The 16,920-nt window shown below is 37.4% G+C and overlaps 1 protein-coding gene across 1 annotated transcript in view; it reads right to left on the minus strand.

The window, feature by feature from the left end:
- DDX10 (DEAD-box helicase 10) overlaps positions 1-16,920 on the minus strand; it is a 146,231-nt gene that overhangs the window by 112,917 nt on the left and 16,394 nt on the right. Inside the window, exons 10-12 of the mRNA XM_032442171.2 lie at positions 9,588-9,689; positions 1,865-1,952; positions 434-522 (exon numbers count right to left, since the gene is read on the minus strand). Of these exons, the coding sequence (XP_032298062.2) occupies positions 434-522; positions 1,865-1,952; positions 9,588-9,689 (279 nt within the window). The remainder of the gene's footprint in view (positions 1-433; positions 523-1,864; positions 1,953-9,587; positions 9,690-16,920) is intronic.

Here is a 16,920-nt window from a genome sequence, read left to right on the forward strand (position 1 = left end):
AGACTGAAGTATCTTCTGAAAAGTAATTTACATCCATGGAACAATATCTCTTTTGCATCCAAAACTGGACTGCAAAATATCTCAACTTCTTATTAAATACTGTATTAAGATAGCCAGCATGTAGCTATGTGGTTGGAGGGTGTACCTGAACAAGAATTACTTGTTCTGTATCCTTTTACTCAGTAAGTTCTGTCTTTTACTGTACCTTCTGCTGTACGATTTGTTTCTTTTCGTAGAGTCACACTGTTTTTACACAAAACTCCTATTTAAAATAGATTTTAAAATAGGAAACAGCATAAACATGAAAATATGAATACAAGAAACCTTCCAATTTTATGTGTTAACAATTAAATAAGCTTTTTAGAGCTAAAATACGCTGTGAGGCTTCTTTTATACTTTTCACTTTCCACATTATATTTTCTGTCATACTTACAGGGCATATTCTGCTAGAGGCAATTTGAAAACATCAAATACTTCCTTGTTCTTCATTAAGTACACTGAACGTAAGTAGGATACAAAGCACTGAAATAAAATGAAAGTATTGTTTAAAAAAACTCTTCATTCAATTACCAACACACAAAATTACCATTATATCATTGCTCTAAACAGAAACAGAATTTCATCCTTAATGGATTTGAGACTGACGTTCTTTTACACCATATCCATCAGCCGAAATTTACTAGTACTACTGAAGTGATACAACTTTTAATATTCAAATATTTCATTAAAGCAAACAAACAGGCTGAATTTGCCAGTAATGCGCACTTTATTTTCACTAGAAAGCAAATACAACAATTTAGTCAAAAAAGAAACATTGCTGCCATTTTTTTTCTCCCTTCCTGAATTTCTAAATGATGTTACTCTATTCTGACAACTGAATCACATGGAAACAAAATTAGACCAAGGTACTATCAGTCTGAAGTGCCTTGACTTAACTGTAGCCACTGGCTAACAAAGCAATTCAACGCAATGTAGCTGTCTTTCACTAAAGCCTAGGATAATTCATATCACCTTGCCTTTGCCACCAGCTAATCATACACTTGCAGTCAATGAACGCAGCTCAGCTGGTCAGCATAAATTCACTACAAGACATTTACTAATATGAGTCCAAGCTTGACATTGCAATTAATCCACGATGCTCACCAGGAAATCTGGAACCACCATGTAAACAGGACAACTTAATCTTGTGCTGTATTTTCCCTCCACCTTTCTCCAAAGGACGGATTCCTGCTCATCCTTTAGCATTCAGCTTTCTATCTTCTTTTATGTAGTATATTTCTGCCTACCATTTCTAGAAATTAGCACTTGTGTCACCACTGATAGCTCTATTTACAGCTTTATTCCTATTCCAATTGTAAATAAATAATACAAAACTGCTACATAGAATTTCGATACTCTCTCCCGCACCAAAAGCAGGTGATGTTCTGGCAAGTTAACATTCATTCATCAATAAATTGTATCATTTGTTCCCATGTAGTACTTGGTTGTTAAATTAGCCATCTACTGCTTTCCTTACACACAAGCAGATCATATCTTTCAATTAATTCTTGGGCTGGAAGATTTTATTATACCCCATCTCAGCTGCTATCAGTAAGGTATGAAATAAAATACATTAAATTATTAAACATTTTACCAGATTTTATTATGTACTTCCACTTGCTAGAGACCTGAAAGATTTTATTATGTCCTGACACTTGCTAAAACATGATAATTCTTCTTACTGATGTCAACAATGTAAAGTGTCAGTATGAGAAAAATTCAACAGTTCCTAACGCTGCTAGGGCACATATCCACAGGTCAGTTATTTGAACAGCAGTTCTTTTCAACTAGCATGCCTCACAAGAAACTGCAGATGATTACTTACCCTTTGAGCTTTCTCTTTTAATTCCTGATCTTGAGCTAAGAAAGCCTGCATCCTCTTTTGGATGTCTGTAATCTTCTCAGGATTAATCCTGTTAAAAAAAAAAAAAAAGAAAAGAAAAAAAGAAAAAAAGGGTGCTGTAGCAATTACAACAAATAAGCATATATTAAGTTCTTAGGAGTATCTGCATGTGTTCTGCATCACTTTAACATGCACACAACTATCACTACTCTGAAAAGTTTACAGTGGAACCATATTACGGATGAAGCACACAACCTTCAAATGAATAACATAGAAAAAAAGAAACAGGAGCTCAGAGTTTTTTTCAGTTACAGTCTTTGGTGAAGGATGTGAAATCTTCTCCAAAGCAAAGCCAAAATCAGCATTAAAATACTTCTGGAATTTATAAAATGCTGAGGAAAAAAAAAAGCCTAATGAGTCATAGGACTACTTTACACTGAGATAATAATGTTCCCAGGGATACTCTCAGCACTTTTGAAAGCTTAAAAAAAAGATCCATCACCTTGGGAATTGTGAAATTAACTGCTCTGTTACAGGCAGATGAGCAAAAACAAAGGACACTAAGATTAAAGACATTTAAAACCTCAAGATATCAACTGAGAGATTAGAGAACAGCTACTGTGTTACAGAAAATGACAGCAGAGCTGGTAAGGAGTTAAACAAGTCTTTTCATAAACTCAGGACTTTCTACGTTTATTCAACTGATATTTTTTCCTATTCTAGGGTTATTTGCCCAGACATTTACTTGTCTTTTTCCAGCTTGTGACCTGTTATTGCCACCTCAGCATATCATACAAGCTACCAAACATGGCAGCAGGGTACCTCTCAAGCAGATGTCAAGCAAGGTGCTCTACCACAGTCATTATATTTCTCACAATGAACCCTGCTGCTGTGAGCAACATCATCCCACGCTGTACAGCAAAACACAGCTTTTACTTAAGGAAACCAAGAATCCAAATCAGATTTTTTCAAACGTCAGTCTAAAAAACACATCTGTGATTAAAATGTTAGGGAAGGAACATCTTACAGTAATTTCTTTGGTAACATAATCTATTATGACTGAGAAACATGGAAAAAAAGCCACTAAATATTGGGCTGGGAAGCGCTACCAAGCAATAATTTAAGACATCAAAGCTTTATTCCTTCACTATATATATTTCCTACGTCTGTCAGAAACAGACAGCAGAAGACTGCAGTGGACGTAAGAACTGTTCAGCTGCAGCTTCTATAAACGATCCAATAGTGAAAGCCCAGTGAGAGCACAGAACATAACTCACTCTGAACATGCAAAAACATAAGACAGAAATCAAGAGACATAAAAAAATCAGTGAGACTCAGACTGACCAACGAGTCCCTGAAATGCAGTGCAGATGGAATACATACAAAATATCAAAAACAGGAAAAGGAAACCGAGATTTTGCTCTATTGAACAAGAATGAGAAGGTAACGGTGACAACATTCATGATGCTAAGAAAGGAAAAACGGAAGAGAAAAATAAAAGCAGTGGCTTAAGTGATACTAAATTACATTAGAAGGTACAAGTGCAAAATACACCACCTCAATGCAGACAAAATACAGCAATAATAAAAAAGCTAACTAGGTGAAATCAAGGAGTTCACAATGTAATGAAACTCAAAAGGAAAAATTCAAGTGAATACAAGTATAAAAAGCAGCACAAGTACCCTGGGGTAAGAGAATACAAGCACCAAATGAGGTATAATAAAAGAGAGAGCACAAGAATAAACCTTAAAATTAACACCATTAATAATCCCAGAAACACAATAAATTACTGGGAAGTTACAGGAAAATTACTAAGAGATCACATGCACTTAAAATATTTGCCCTTCTTGTCTTCGCTCAAAGCAGCAGGTGCCATCACACAGCCACCAGCAGTTACAATACAGCCCAAGCTCATGCCAGAACCAGAAATCACGAGTTAACAGGCACTTAAATAAACCCACAGGGTCAAAAGAAACTTGACAACAGCAAGAAAAAGCAGTTAGAGACACCATCACATCTATTCCAGACAATTCACTGAGAGATAAAGATCTACGAGATGGGGCAGGTAAGCACAGTGCTCATCTTCAAAGGTGGCTAAAAATGAATTTAGACCAGCACTTTTTCTGCATTTGATACTGAAAAATCAATTTGTAATCACCTAAAGAAAACAAATAAACACACAATAGCCGACACCGCTTAGAAGCAAAACATGACTAATCAATTTGATTATCTTTCATACTATAACTGGCTTTATGTATATGAAAGTAATAGCAAATGTCCTCTCTTAATGTTGGAAAAACATCCAGCAATCTCACAGCCCCAGAAGCCAGGGAAACACTGCCTGCACCATGGGCACCAATTGTCTGCCATAACTTCACTTAGCACTTCACTGTGCCCTCTGTGTGCCCTGCTTTCAGCCCCCATTGCCAATCACACACCAATGTTCGGCTGGTGCTGAGCAATATGTGTTTCTCCATGGCCAGGCTGGGCTCCACACTGAGAAGAGCCGGCACCACAACAGCTGAGGATGGCTGCAGGATGGGCTGGGCCAGGATGCATGCAGCCCATACATTGGACATGTCTGAGCTACATGAAATCTGAAGTAAGGCAAAACCAGCTGTGGAACAGCTATGGCTATGACTGACACAATGCTGAAGTCAAAATGCAGACCAAGATCCAATTCCCACCTGGGCCCGCTACTACACATCATTTTCTACAATGGTTTGTCAATCGTAAGAACAATCCATTACTTTCAGGATACAATATGGCACTGGGGCTCTTAGGCAGGCAATAATTTGTTGATGCACACTGATTTTTGCTTAAGTTAAAAGGCAATATATTGTAGTGTAAATCTAAGCAATGTTAACAAAGTGCACGGTGCCCGGGGCACATTCTGTAGTTATGCGTTTGTTAATTAATGAATGAGTCAATTTGCAATCCTGAATATTTAAGTCATAACTCTGGACACTCTTCTCTCCAGCACTGAATCAAGAGAATCAACCACTGCTGCCTTTCTCTTATGCTGGGATTCCAAAAATATGAAAGCCAGTCAGCAGAGTTTGGTTTTAATGAGTTTGTATGCTATCTCATTCCAAACAAATAAAACTCCTTACAATAATTATAGGCATGTAACTATGCGGGGAGACAAATCAAATAAATCCAAACACTTAAATTATGATGTATGAGCTTGCCTGAGCAGTTAAGAACCAGCGAGCTAGAATCCACTACCAAAAGGACAGGAGAGGAATTTATGACACTGTCTGTCATTTTAACTACGCTGCTTCTTTCTTCTCTTACTCTGTGCATGTACTCAATTTATAATTAAAGACCAATATAACTTTCTAGAACTGCAGTTTTGCCCAGCAGCTGCATAAATGGCCAAACAGCCACTCCTGACTGTGCACATGATTTCAGCTAGTTCTGTCTTATGACCATATCTGACAGTGCTCGGTGAGTTTTCTGGTCAACACTCATTCTGTTTTCCTCTCCTTTCCTTCATTTTTAACACTGGGATACTGCTCTAAGTAGATACACTGTCTTCTCCATCTTCCACAAAGTGCAATTTGTGGTCCAGAGAAGGGCAATGAGGTTCATAAAGGGCTTGGAGAATCTGCCCTACGAGGAGGGGCTGAGGAAGCTGGGGCTGTTTAGTCTGGGGTAAAGGAGGCTGAGGGGAGACCTTATCGCCCTCTTCCAGTACCTGAAAGGTTCTTACAGTGAGAGTGGGGCAAGTCTCTTCTCACTGGTGACAAGTAACAGGATGAGAGGAAATGGCCTCAAGTTGCACCAGGGCAAGTTTAGGTTGGATATTAGGAAGAACTTCTTTACAGAAAGGGTTGTTAGGTTGTTTAAGAGCCGTTTGGATGTGGTGCTCAGGGATATGATTTAGTGTAGGGTTGTTAGAGTTAGGGTACTGGTTAGGCTGCAGTTGGACTTGATGATCTTCAAGGTCTTTTCCAACCTGGATAATTCTATGATTCTATGATTAAGCAAAACAATTAAATTACCACCAAAAACACCATGCTGCCAAATGATTCCCTAAAACAAGATGCTTTCCCTTTACCACATACTGGGCTGGAAGTGCTCTGCTTTAGACACAGCTGTGAATAGTCTGACTGATGAACATACTGTCAGCACAGACACTACACAACAGGCCTCAGCACTTTCTCACCCACAGAAACATCTGCACTTTCCTTCTTTTAATGTAACTTCTGTCTAGAAAATTTGTATTGATTTATTTACAAAAAATAAATAAATAAAAATTCTTTCTAACATGTAACATGTGTATTTAAAAGCAACACACCTTTGAAACTGAAACAACCTGGTCTAGAGGGAGGTGTCCCTGCCTATAGGAGGGGGCTGGAACTAGATGATCTTTAAAGCTCCCTTCCAACCCAAACCATTCTATTACTCTATCTAACTGTGTGAACCAGCTGACAAAACATCCCTTTTAAAGAAAGGATGTCTCAGGAAATGGGCAGAGAAGCTTCATTTCAGCAGTGTGAAATAAATCACAGAGGAAAGCTGCTGGCTAAATTAAGAAAAAAATGACGTGAAAAATAAAGGTCTAAACTTGCAAAAGTGTACAGAGTAAGTCAAATATATTACTAACGCTTCTTTCTCTTACTTTTATTTATTTTAATTTTAAGGACTCCCAGAAACAGCATCTGGGCATTTAGATGGTAATTCATCCAACACTGAATCCTCCAGAGGAAATGCTCACATAAGGATGCCTCTAAGGCAACCAATGCAAAGACCATACTGCTATTTTGTTAGGATAGCCTGGCTTGCAGATTTTAATCTTTAATGCACATGTATTAGTAATGTTTAAAAAGTAAACTTCAGAGGGTTTGGTTTTATTTCACTATGTAGTCCCAGTTATTTCATCCAGCTTCCAAGCACAGCAATTTTTGCTCCATGCTCTCAGTGTGTAAGTTGGCTTCCTGTGCAACAAGGGCTACCTCCAAGCTGGAGAGAGGAGGAAGAGCTGGGACAGTGAGCAAGAGCTGCCAGCATCACATAGCACAGCACGTACAGGTGGAGGTACTGACACAAATGGATATTCATAGAGCATGGATGGTTTCCAGGAAGCAGCAAGTTTTAATGGATTCTCAAGTATTAAAGACACCATTACATAGGATCGGTATCCAAGCACTCTCTACTGTGAGACACAAAAGCAAAGGTTTTTCCAGTAATAGCATTTCTGCCATAAGACTGAAGCTAGCAATATTTCACACTGGATATCTACAGATCTGCACTTCCTTGGGTAGAATTTTCCAGAGAGACAAATGTAGCAAGGATAACTCCTTCAGAAGCAGCTTTTATCTAGTCAACAAAGTTACATATAATGAAGCAATCTCAAGGTGCTATCAAAAATCATTTCAATTCACATCTAAAACTTTAAAGTTATGGACTGACTATAAACATGTCTATAACACTTAATACTTTCAGAGTGGCTTTCTGCCTTATTTGAATGCTACTACATTTATTATTGTATATTTCACAGTTTCTCTTGTTGTGCTTGAACAATGAAATAACGTGTCATCAAAAGCACTAACTGTAAATTTGCAGCTTGCAGTGATTAGAAAAGAATGATTTACTACAATAGGTTCTACAGGGAGCTTGAATACGAAATTCAAAGTCTCGCCTTTTAAGCAGGTATGTAGGAAAATGAAAGTTCCACCCCATGAATTCTACAAATTATGTAACTTTTAACAGCCTTATATAACAAAATGAAGAAATACTAACAACTGTTTGCTGGAAAACATTCACTTAGACTGCTGTGGTGGTTATACAGCTGGTCCTTCTAAGGTGCTACAATGCTTAAGGGAAAAGAAAACACCAGATGTGAACACATTTTGTTTACCAATGTTGTCCAAATTCCCTTATTTTTTTTTAATGAACAGCAGTGTCAAAAGAAAACTTCAGGAGCAATGAGACTTCTAGGAGTTGCTTCACTTTGTTTTTACAGTCCTAGCAAAGCTGAATGTTGGTGCGCTCTGAAGAGTAAGATTTGGTAGAAATCACAGTATTCTGTGATTATCAGTCCAAGCTTTTGCCTACCACCACCACAGCAGCTGACCACGTCTACCTCTTCATTTACAAAAACAAATTAAAGTTTGTTAAGCCAATATTGTAACAAGCTGCAATTGACTATATTCATAATTCTAGCTTACCTTAATGTGCCCCATTATTAAATGTACAATAAAAAAGATAAATTAAGAAAGTCTCACTCAATAGAGTCTAATGATAAACTCTGAACTGTGGCCACTTGCATTTCTTAATTCAAATAATTTGACATACACATGTATGTAAACTGTAAAAAATCCCATCTAACAGTAAAAGCAGCAGTGATTTCTTACCTCCAATAGTTAAATTAGAATTCAAAGAATACAGTACAAGTTAATTTTAAGCAAACCCGAAGGTTTAAGTGCCAAGGTATTAAAAGCCACTGAAGTTTCACCCTATCTTGTTTCATTCTCAAAAACAATTATTGCACCAACATTCTCTGCATACAGCTGATTACATTTCAGTCTCAGGTACTTTCACCTTCAAATCATACCTTTCCAAAAATAGAACAGTTCTAACTGTTCTTATCTACTGGTATGGAATTTATTTCCTACCTCTCATCCATCTTACTCTTGATTTATTCAATCATTTTTGACATGGGGTAACCCTGTCTACACAAGTATTCAAAAGGGAGTCCAGCTCAGGGTGTATTTGCTGGTTTTATTTCACTTCTCCTACATTTCCTTCTCATTTTGTTTTGCCTTCTTACTTATCAGTGGGCTGACAGCCACAAAGAACACAGCACTGCTAAGGAAGAAATCATTTATTTCTTGGTGTGTTTTATTTATTATTTTTACAGTTAAGGCTTTTGCCTTTCCTACAAGTGCATTACATTGTATTTTATAGGTATTGGAAATAAGCTTGTTGTTTGTTTGTCTTGCTTTCCCCTTCTCCCCCCCCTCCAGCTCTTTCAAAGTCAGTTTTCATTGGCACAGAAAGCACAGAGCATAGATCCCTACAGGTCCTCAGTAGTATATTCGCTGAAATATAATAATACTCTGAAATGACCATTTAGTAATGCTTTAAAAAAAAAAAAAACCCTGTTCATCAGGTAACTGACTGAGAAAGGCCATGACCAACTGGAGAAATACTCCAGCAGTAAAGAAGCACCGGCTAAGAGAAATAAGAATGATAAATGGTCTGAAAAACATCACAAGGCAAGATTAAAGAAATTGTAATTATTTAATCTGCAAAAGAAAAGGAGAGAGATAGTGCGATAATGCTCAGTTATGTGAAAAGTAGCTGCAGAGAGTATGAAAATGTCATTTTCCATAAGTTCTTGGCAAAGGATTAAAGAAATATTTCATATACGTTTACTGTAAGACTTATCAGACACTTGAGGAAAAAGCCTTACTGACAGGAACTGCTGAGTATAGATGAGATCACTTTGGGAAACTGTGAAGATATTCGCTGGCAAATTAGACAGGCATTCACTGTAAGTAATTTGTGTGGCTGATCCCATCTTCAGCAAAAGTGGTGGAATCGGTAACCTCGCAAGGTATTTTCTTTTTCAATAGTATCAAAAGCAAGTTGGTCCAGTCCCAAGCAAATCTAGCATTTGATTTCATCACTGTTGCCATACTTATAACACAACATACCTGGGGAAAGGCTAACAGACGAGCCATCAGTCACTTACTTTATTTCATTGACAGGTACTTTCCTCTGCTCCAGCTGTTCTACCATGCCTTTTTCTTCTGAGGGCAGCAGGAACAACAAAGCTTCGCCACCTTCTTTGTATCTAATCCAAAGGAAGAAAAAAATACATATATTGTTTTCAACTTATGAGAATCACATTTGCTTCCTTATTAGTAGCCCAAAGAGCAGACAATCACCTTCACTCCAAAAAGGGAAAAGCCAAACTAGTTAAATGACTTGTCACTATCTCCAAATAATTTCAAAATTACACCTTGAGTTCCATATGTCTAAGACACGGATTAGGAGCAGAGGATCCTGTTTTTTCCTAGACTGGAACTATTTCCATTGTAATTAAACAACACTTGATCAAATATTACAAGATCTGCCACTTGCATTCATCCTGTACCAACAGGAAAATATTAACCCTTGGTACCACCCAATTCTCCTTTGCACAACTGTAACTGTAAGAATGTAAACATCAGAAAAGCATTAAGTGCTTTGAACTCAGACAGCAACTTCTATTTGCATGTTGAATAAAGATTACTTTTCTAAAAGATCACAGAGGAATTACTGTTATAAAAGCACAGAAACGGACCCAATTATGAGCCACAGCCTGTTACTGCGTAGAACAGTTCTAAACAGACAGAGGTACTGAGAGGCAAGTCCCTATGCAGAAACAGATGATAAGCCGGCAAATGGCTACAACTATCAGGGGTGCGTTTATATGAAACAAATTATAGTAATACTTTTCAATTCCTTTTTAATGTCATAGTCTGTTTACTAACTAAACAGAAGTTTGGTGCCCACTCCGTTTCTATTTGTCTTGCTGATTAAATTTTTTAGCCAGCTCGAACATAACTGGTTCATCTTTTCTGTTTTCTGGATAGAAAGTTAACTTTTTTTCTCTACCTTTATTCTCTGCACCAATACCTCTCTCTCTTCTCCCTTCCCTATCCATCCAGTCCTGTTTTGCCATTACATTAATCTTTGGCTGCTCTTACTCCATTGACTTTTCCTATTTGGTCTCAAGTCCAGCTGTATTCTCCATCAAGAAAATCATAGAATCACCAAGGTTGGAAACAGCCTCCAAAACCATCTATTCCAGCCACACACCTACCACCAATACCATCAAGGAAAAGGATATTATACAGAACATGCCAACTGTCAGCAGAAGAGTGGGAGATGTTACTAGTCTGTCTTTGAGTCAGAAAGCACAGAGAACAAGACTGTGACAGGGTGGGTCACATAACTTTCCAAAAAAAATTCCAGTGACAGAAGGAATCACCAGCCCAGTCCTTGTGCATAGAAAAGGAAAAAGAAAAGCTATGTAAGGGAGTGATGGATTCAGACAGCTTATTGGAGGCCAAAGAGTGCAAAAAAACATCCTAACATCAAACAAACGACAGTGACAGCATTAGCTGAAAAATCATTTCAGATGGAATATATGGAGCCCATGTTTCTCCAAAAGCATAAACAGTTATCACTTGGCAAAAACAGATCTACAAAACTGTTTGGAAACTATAAACACTATCTGTCACAGTATAGTAAGCAATGCAAGCAGCAACAAAATCTGCAGTTAAAACAGTCTGACAGCTTTTATTACAGCTCTGCTTTCATTTGATGAATTTGAAACATCACAACAAGATGTTCTTGGGTGACTTTTGTATTTTTTTTTCCTGCTCAGTGCTACAACACATGATGGGTTTGGGAACTGAAGATGATTTTTAAACAATATCCTGCTTTTAACAAGTTTTTATAAAGATTTTTCATCATGAAAATTTAACCCATGTGTTCTAGGTTTTGATATTTGATATGGAAATCAAACTGACACAAAATGAGGGGCCTCTGCCACAGGCCGACACAGTAACAATTCATGGGGTTTTGTCTGTTTGTTTTGAATAGTAAGAATAACCAAGGATACCAGTAACAAACACTAAGACATTTGGACTTCATCACCAAAATGATGCTTTTTTGGTATCAAGAATAAGGCAGAGATACTGTAAAATAAATAAATAAATAGTATATAATTTATATATATATATAAATTCTCATAAAATATAAAATATAATACAGATAATATATATTCTTAAATTATTTTTTTCTTTTAATAGACTTTAAAAATCTAATGTAAATTTATCTGCTTGCAGTCTTTTCCAAGAGTTCAAAGCAACAAATACGTTTGCCCTAAGGAAAATAACTGTCTTTACCAATAGCACAGAAGACTACTGACAAAACTTTCCATGAAGTCTTAGGTCCTTTATATAATGAGTAATTACGGCTGGGAACAACCTACATGTCTAGACCAAGTCCACTTTGTAAGAAAGCTCTATTTATTTTAACCCAGCCAAATTTCAGACAATATATCAACAATGCGGGCACAAATCAGATGCTGCCCATCTGAACAAGCAACAGATCCTGGAAAGCTATTGAACCTCAGAATACTTTGCATTTTATGGTAAAAATTGATAGTCGCAATTCCAAGGCAGCTTATTATTCATCACAAAGAACTTTAAGCCGTTAAAAATATGAGAAAAACAGTCACTTTTATCTACCCAAAGCTTGTATTAGACAGAAAGACACAATGATATCGCTACCAGTACTAGTGTCATCAACTCAGAATACAGAGCAACACGCACCCTTTTGCCAGTTCCATCAAAACAGATGCTATGACATGAAAGGATTCACAAAAGACCTATGAGAATGACCAGGATACCTGTCTAATCTCTTGATATATGAGGAACACTTCCATCAAATCAACAAGAAGTCTTAATGTTACTGCATGTATACACCTAGGTAGGACAGTCTTTGCAGAGTACTCCAATATAGTGAATGGAAAGAAGTAGTTTGTACAGTTCCTTGTTTCTGGCATTTCTTATCTTGTAACATTCTAAAATTTCTGCTCTAGTACAACACACTATGAAATACCAATGTCATATAAATCAGGTAAGAAATACCCATCACAGACCAATGCAAGCAGATGCCCTCTCTGAAAGCCACCGACCCAAACTCTAGAAGGATACAGACCAGGAAATGTTATTCTATCTCAATTTTTCTTCTAAACCTTTTTCTCAGTACCCCTGAGATCATTCTCAAAACGCCAAACAGGATGACATGGACCTTCAAGATGACTTCTTGTGTTGTTAGTGCTAAACATTTTAAATGCTGTGTCAGTTATCCTTTCAGAAGCGCAAGATCAGGAGACGCAATTCTTAAGACACATTTACAACATTCAGAACAAGAAAACATACATTAAATCTGAATCTATGGACAATGGTAATTTCAATGTTTAATGATAAGTTTTGTGTAGCCTTTATCTCGAGAAAATTGTTTCTTTTCTTTGCTGTAGTACCATCACACAAAAAGAGACAAAGAACAGAGGTTTCCAAACTGATACTATTCCATCTTTTAGCAACTACTGAGAAGAAGAACCAATAAAAAAGGAAAATTAAATAATTTTTCAAAGATGACTTCAAGGATTTAAGGGGACTTGAAGACTTCCAGTAACTATCAATACAGTGTAATCCTTTTCCTTACCTACTTTGGGAACAATTAAAACGTTGCTGCATATTATCTGGTAAGGATCCAAGTGAAGCATAACTACAGTTTTCTTAACAATATATGATCCATACCTAACAAACATTAATGCGTTCAAGGTGGTTTTCAATAACATTTCCTATTGTACCACTGTGCCATCTTGGGGAGGAAACTAATGTGTATGGTTTGAAATCCAAAGGGTTTGTCAGTAGGTTCTGAGCTTGTGGCCAGGCCCTCAGAAAAAAAGCTTCACATTTGAATCACATTAACAGACTGCAATTCTATATTTGACTGATTTCAAAAGGATTTTCTAGCTGGGCTTTATAACCAGGCAGTATCTTGTTAGTATTTATACAGGACTTAACAGCCTAGTATTAGTTTGACGATTGAAATCTAAATCTGCAAAGACATTAAGTAAATTTATGAGTTTAATCTTACTTATTTAATAATTTAGTGCTGAGAATATCTTTTTTTTTTCCAAACTCAAACAAAACCCAAGAGCAGTAACAGTAAAACTCATGGCAGTAAGGAAACCAGCATCCAGACAGACCTGGAGAAAATCACCATGCCTATTCCTAACCTGCATTTTCAGTAGGTTAGCTAAAAACCAAACAATCACACTTCACATAATAAGGACTACACAAAAAAAGTGAAATGAGTCAAGTTCTACTATTTCTCCCACAGAACTTGTTCTTAAGTTATTCCAAGTTCCTTGATAAAATAGCTGCAGCAGTGAAGGAAAGAGCATTTCACAAGCATAAACGTTCATCTGCGCTGCAACAATATAAGACATCTACCAAAAAATTACAAAAAATGTCAAAACAGAGTTTTATTCTGAGAAAACCTATTTCAACCCAATACTCATATGAATAAAACTGCTAGCCCACATGCCGCTCTTCAACAAAGAGGAACTAATATCCATATTTATCCCCTAAGGCCTTCCACAGAAACACAGTAATTCATAGTTGTGTTTTAAAATTCAACTATTAAATCTGATTATATAAGCTGCCATTTTAAAACATTTCTCAAACAAAATAACAGCTTTAGGTCTTGTAATGGGCTCAGTGAAGGTAAAACTTTCTATGCTACCTTCCGGGCCTTCTCAAACAAAGAGAATTGGTGAAATCTTTAAGCTTCAGAACAAAAAAAATCAAACTTTATTCTCCAGGCCCAAGAGCAAGAAGAGTTTTATCTAATGTTCATCATATCTTCCATACAATGAATTTCTACCCTATTGAGGTAATGTTATTCAGGTTTTTTTCTAAGAGAGAAAACAGTGCTGTAAACTAATACACTAATATCAGAATTTGTGTCCTGTCTACATGACCGACAGTCTCTTTTCAAAATAGGTATTTTTCTTTAATTGAGCATAAGAGCTCAATTGAATAAGAGCCTGAATGCTGCACTCATCAAAATTTGCACCAACAGAGGTGACCTCGCTGCCACCGTCACCACTGCTGAAACACACCACCTACTGCCACACTGTGCTCACAGCCTCTGTTTGGTCTCCATAAACATAAAGCAAGCATTGATGAATGTCAATGGGTGTCATTTTTTACACAGGGAGTAATTCAATTCCACACCTTTGCTTCATATGCAGTTTCTTGTCAGACACCATTTTGTCAGTCTGTCCCAGCTGTACTCTGTTGATGTTATCATAATTGAATTCATAGAAGGATTGGGGTTGGAAGGGACCTTTAAGATCATCTAGTTACAAAACCCCTCCTACTATATACAGGGACAACTCTCTCCAGAGCAGGTTGCCCATAGCCCCATCCAGCCTGGCCTTAAATGCTTCCAGGGAAGAGGCATTCACAACTTCTCTGGACAACTCATTCCAGTGCATCACCACCTTCACAGTAAAGAATCTTTTCCTAACGTCTAGTCTAAATCTACCCTCTTCCAGTTAAAAACCATTTCCCCTCATCATGTTTCTACCTGCCCTTATAAAAAGTCCCTCCCCAGCTTTCCTGTAGGCCACCTTCAGTTACTGGAAGGCTGCTATAAGATATCTTCAGATCCTTTTCTTCTGAAGGCTGTCCCTCAGCCTGTCCTCATAGGGGAGGTGCTTCAGCCCTCTGATCATCTTTGTGGCCCTCCTCTGGACCCTTTCCAACAGCTCCATGTCCTTTTTGTGTTGTGGGCTCCAGAACTGGACGCAGTGCTCCAGCTGGGGTCTCACAAGAGCAGAGTAGAGGGGCAGAATCACCTCCCTCAATCTGCAGGTCACACTTCTCTTGATGCAGCCCAGGATACAGTCGGCCTTCTGGGCTGCAAGCACACACTGATGGCTATGCTGAGTATTTCATCAACTGATATCCCCACCTTTTTCTCCTCAGGGCAGCTCTCAAGCCATTCTCTACCCAACCTGTATCTGTGCTTGGGACTGTCTCCACTCAGGGGCAGGAATTTGCCCTCAGCCTTGTTGAATATGAGGCTGGCATGCATTCTTGAGTATACACACAGCATGTGAGAGGCTACCTCTCTAAAACTTCACTGATACTTCTTGGCTTTGATCATAATACCAGTCAGCACACAACAGCAGGTAACAGAGTATCTCACTTTGGGAAGTGAGACTTTTTACTTTCCAATTTTCAAAATATTGTTTATCAAAAGGCAAACAGCATATGTATGGCTAAACAAAATATATGTGCCCATATGCATCCACATATTATGCTTAACAACAACAAAAAAACATTACAACCCACAGAGACTTCCCTAAATCAGTTTAAGCACCTAACAAACCTACCCCCTTACCTGGATTAAATACCACAACTGTGAGAAATCAGAGCTTGGGTCAGACTCATATAAAGCTCTAGATATAAAAGAGATTAAAAATGTAGAGCAAAGATTTACTCTGTTTTACATTCCAGCATTCATGTCATTATAAAAAAGGCTCCCGACAGAGAGAATCATTATACTCAAGAAACAGATTCTATAGTCTCCTCTGAAGGAAAGAAACAGAGGGGAGAAGGTAATTAATTATTGAGACATGCCAGGATGAGTACAGCCAAAATACAAGATATTTACGCACGAATGGAAAGGCAGAATAGACATTTCAACATCTTTTCAACTCATCAGTGTAAACATGACTGAAAGACAAACTTCCCTGTATCTGCTACGTTCATGCTATACAACTTATTAGTTATATTTAGAAAAACAATTTGGGGAAAAAAACAATGGTTATTGGTGTGCTTCATATACTATTATCTCCTGCTGTCCCCTAGTGGCACTGCAACTTGTTTCACAAAAGTGATCAAGGAATATTTTCAAGTCTGGCCTTCACAGACCACAGGAAAGGCGGCCATCAACTGCAATTAGGAATCAGAACAGAGTTTTGCAGATCATCACTACAGATCTCTCTTATTTATTAAGAATTTTTGCAACTAAAACCCACAGGAAAATACTTTGATATTTTAAATAACAGATTTCACTAAGAGACCGTATGACAAACATCAAACTGACAAATACTGCTGGGCACAGCTGTGATATAGTCATCTGTTTAGAAACTCTGTCACTGAACTAGTTCAGACTTTACAAAAATACTTTAAAAATGCAGCTGGAAGAAATAGCTTTGATTATTCCAATAGCAGCATACTTTTCAGATTTAAAAAAATAAAATCAGAATCTAAATAAGGCAATTCTACTATGAAGTAAAAGCATTACTAGCCAACATCCAGATTTTCTTGATCTTACTGTACCATAAATCACAAAAGCTAAAGCCACAATTTATGCTCTTCAGCAGAATGCAATGCAAGTGAAATGCTACTTACAGAACGTGCTGGGCCTTTTCATTAAAA

This window comes from Coturnix japonica, chromosome 1 (genome assembly GCF_054131305.1).
Source record: "Coturnix japonica strain WE chromosome 1, WE-NBRP24, whole genome shotgun sequence".
Lineage (NCBI taxonomy): Eukaryota > Metazoa > Chordata > Aves > Galliformes > Phasianidae > Coturnix > Coturnix japonica.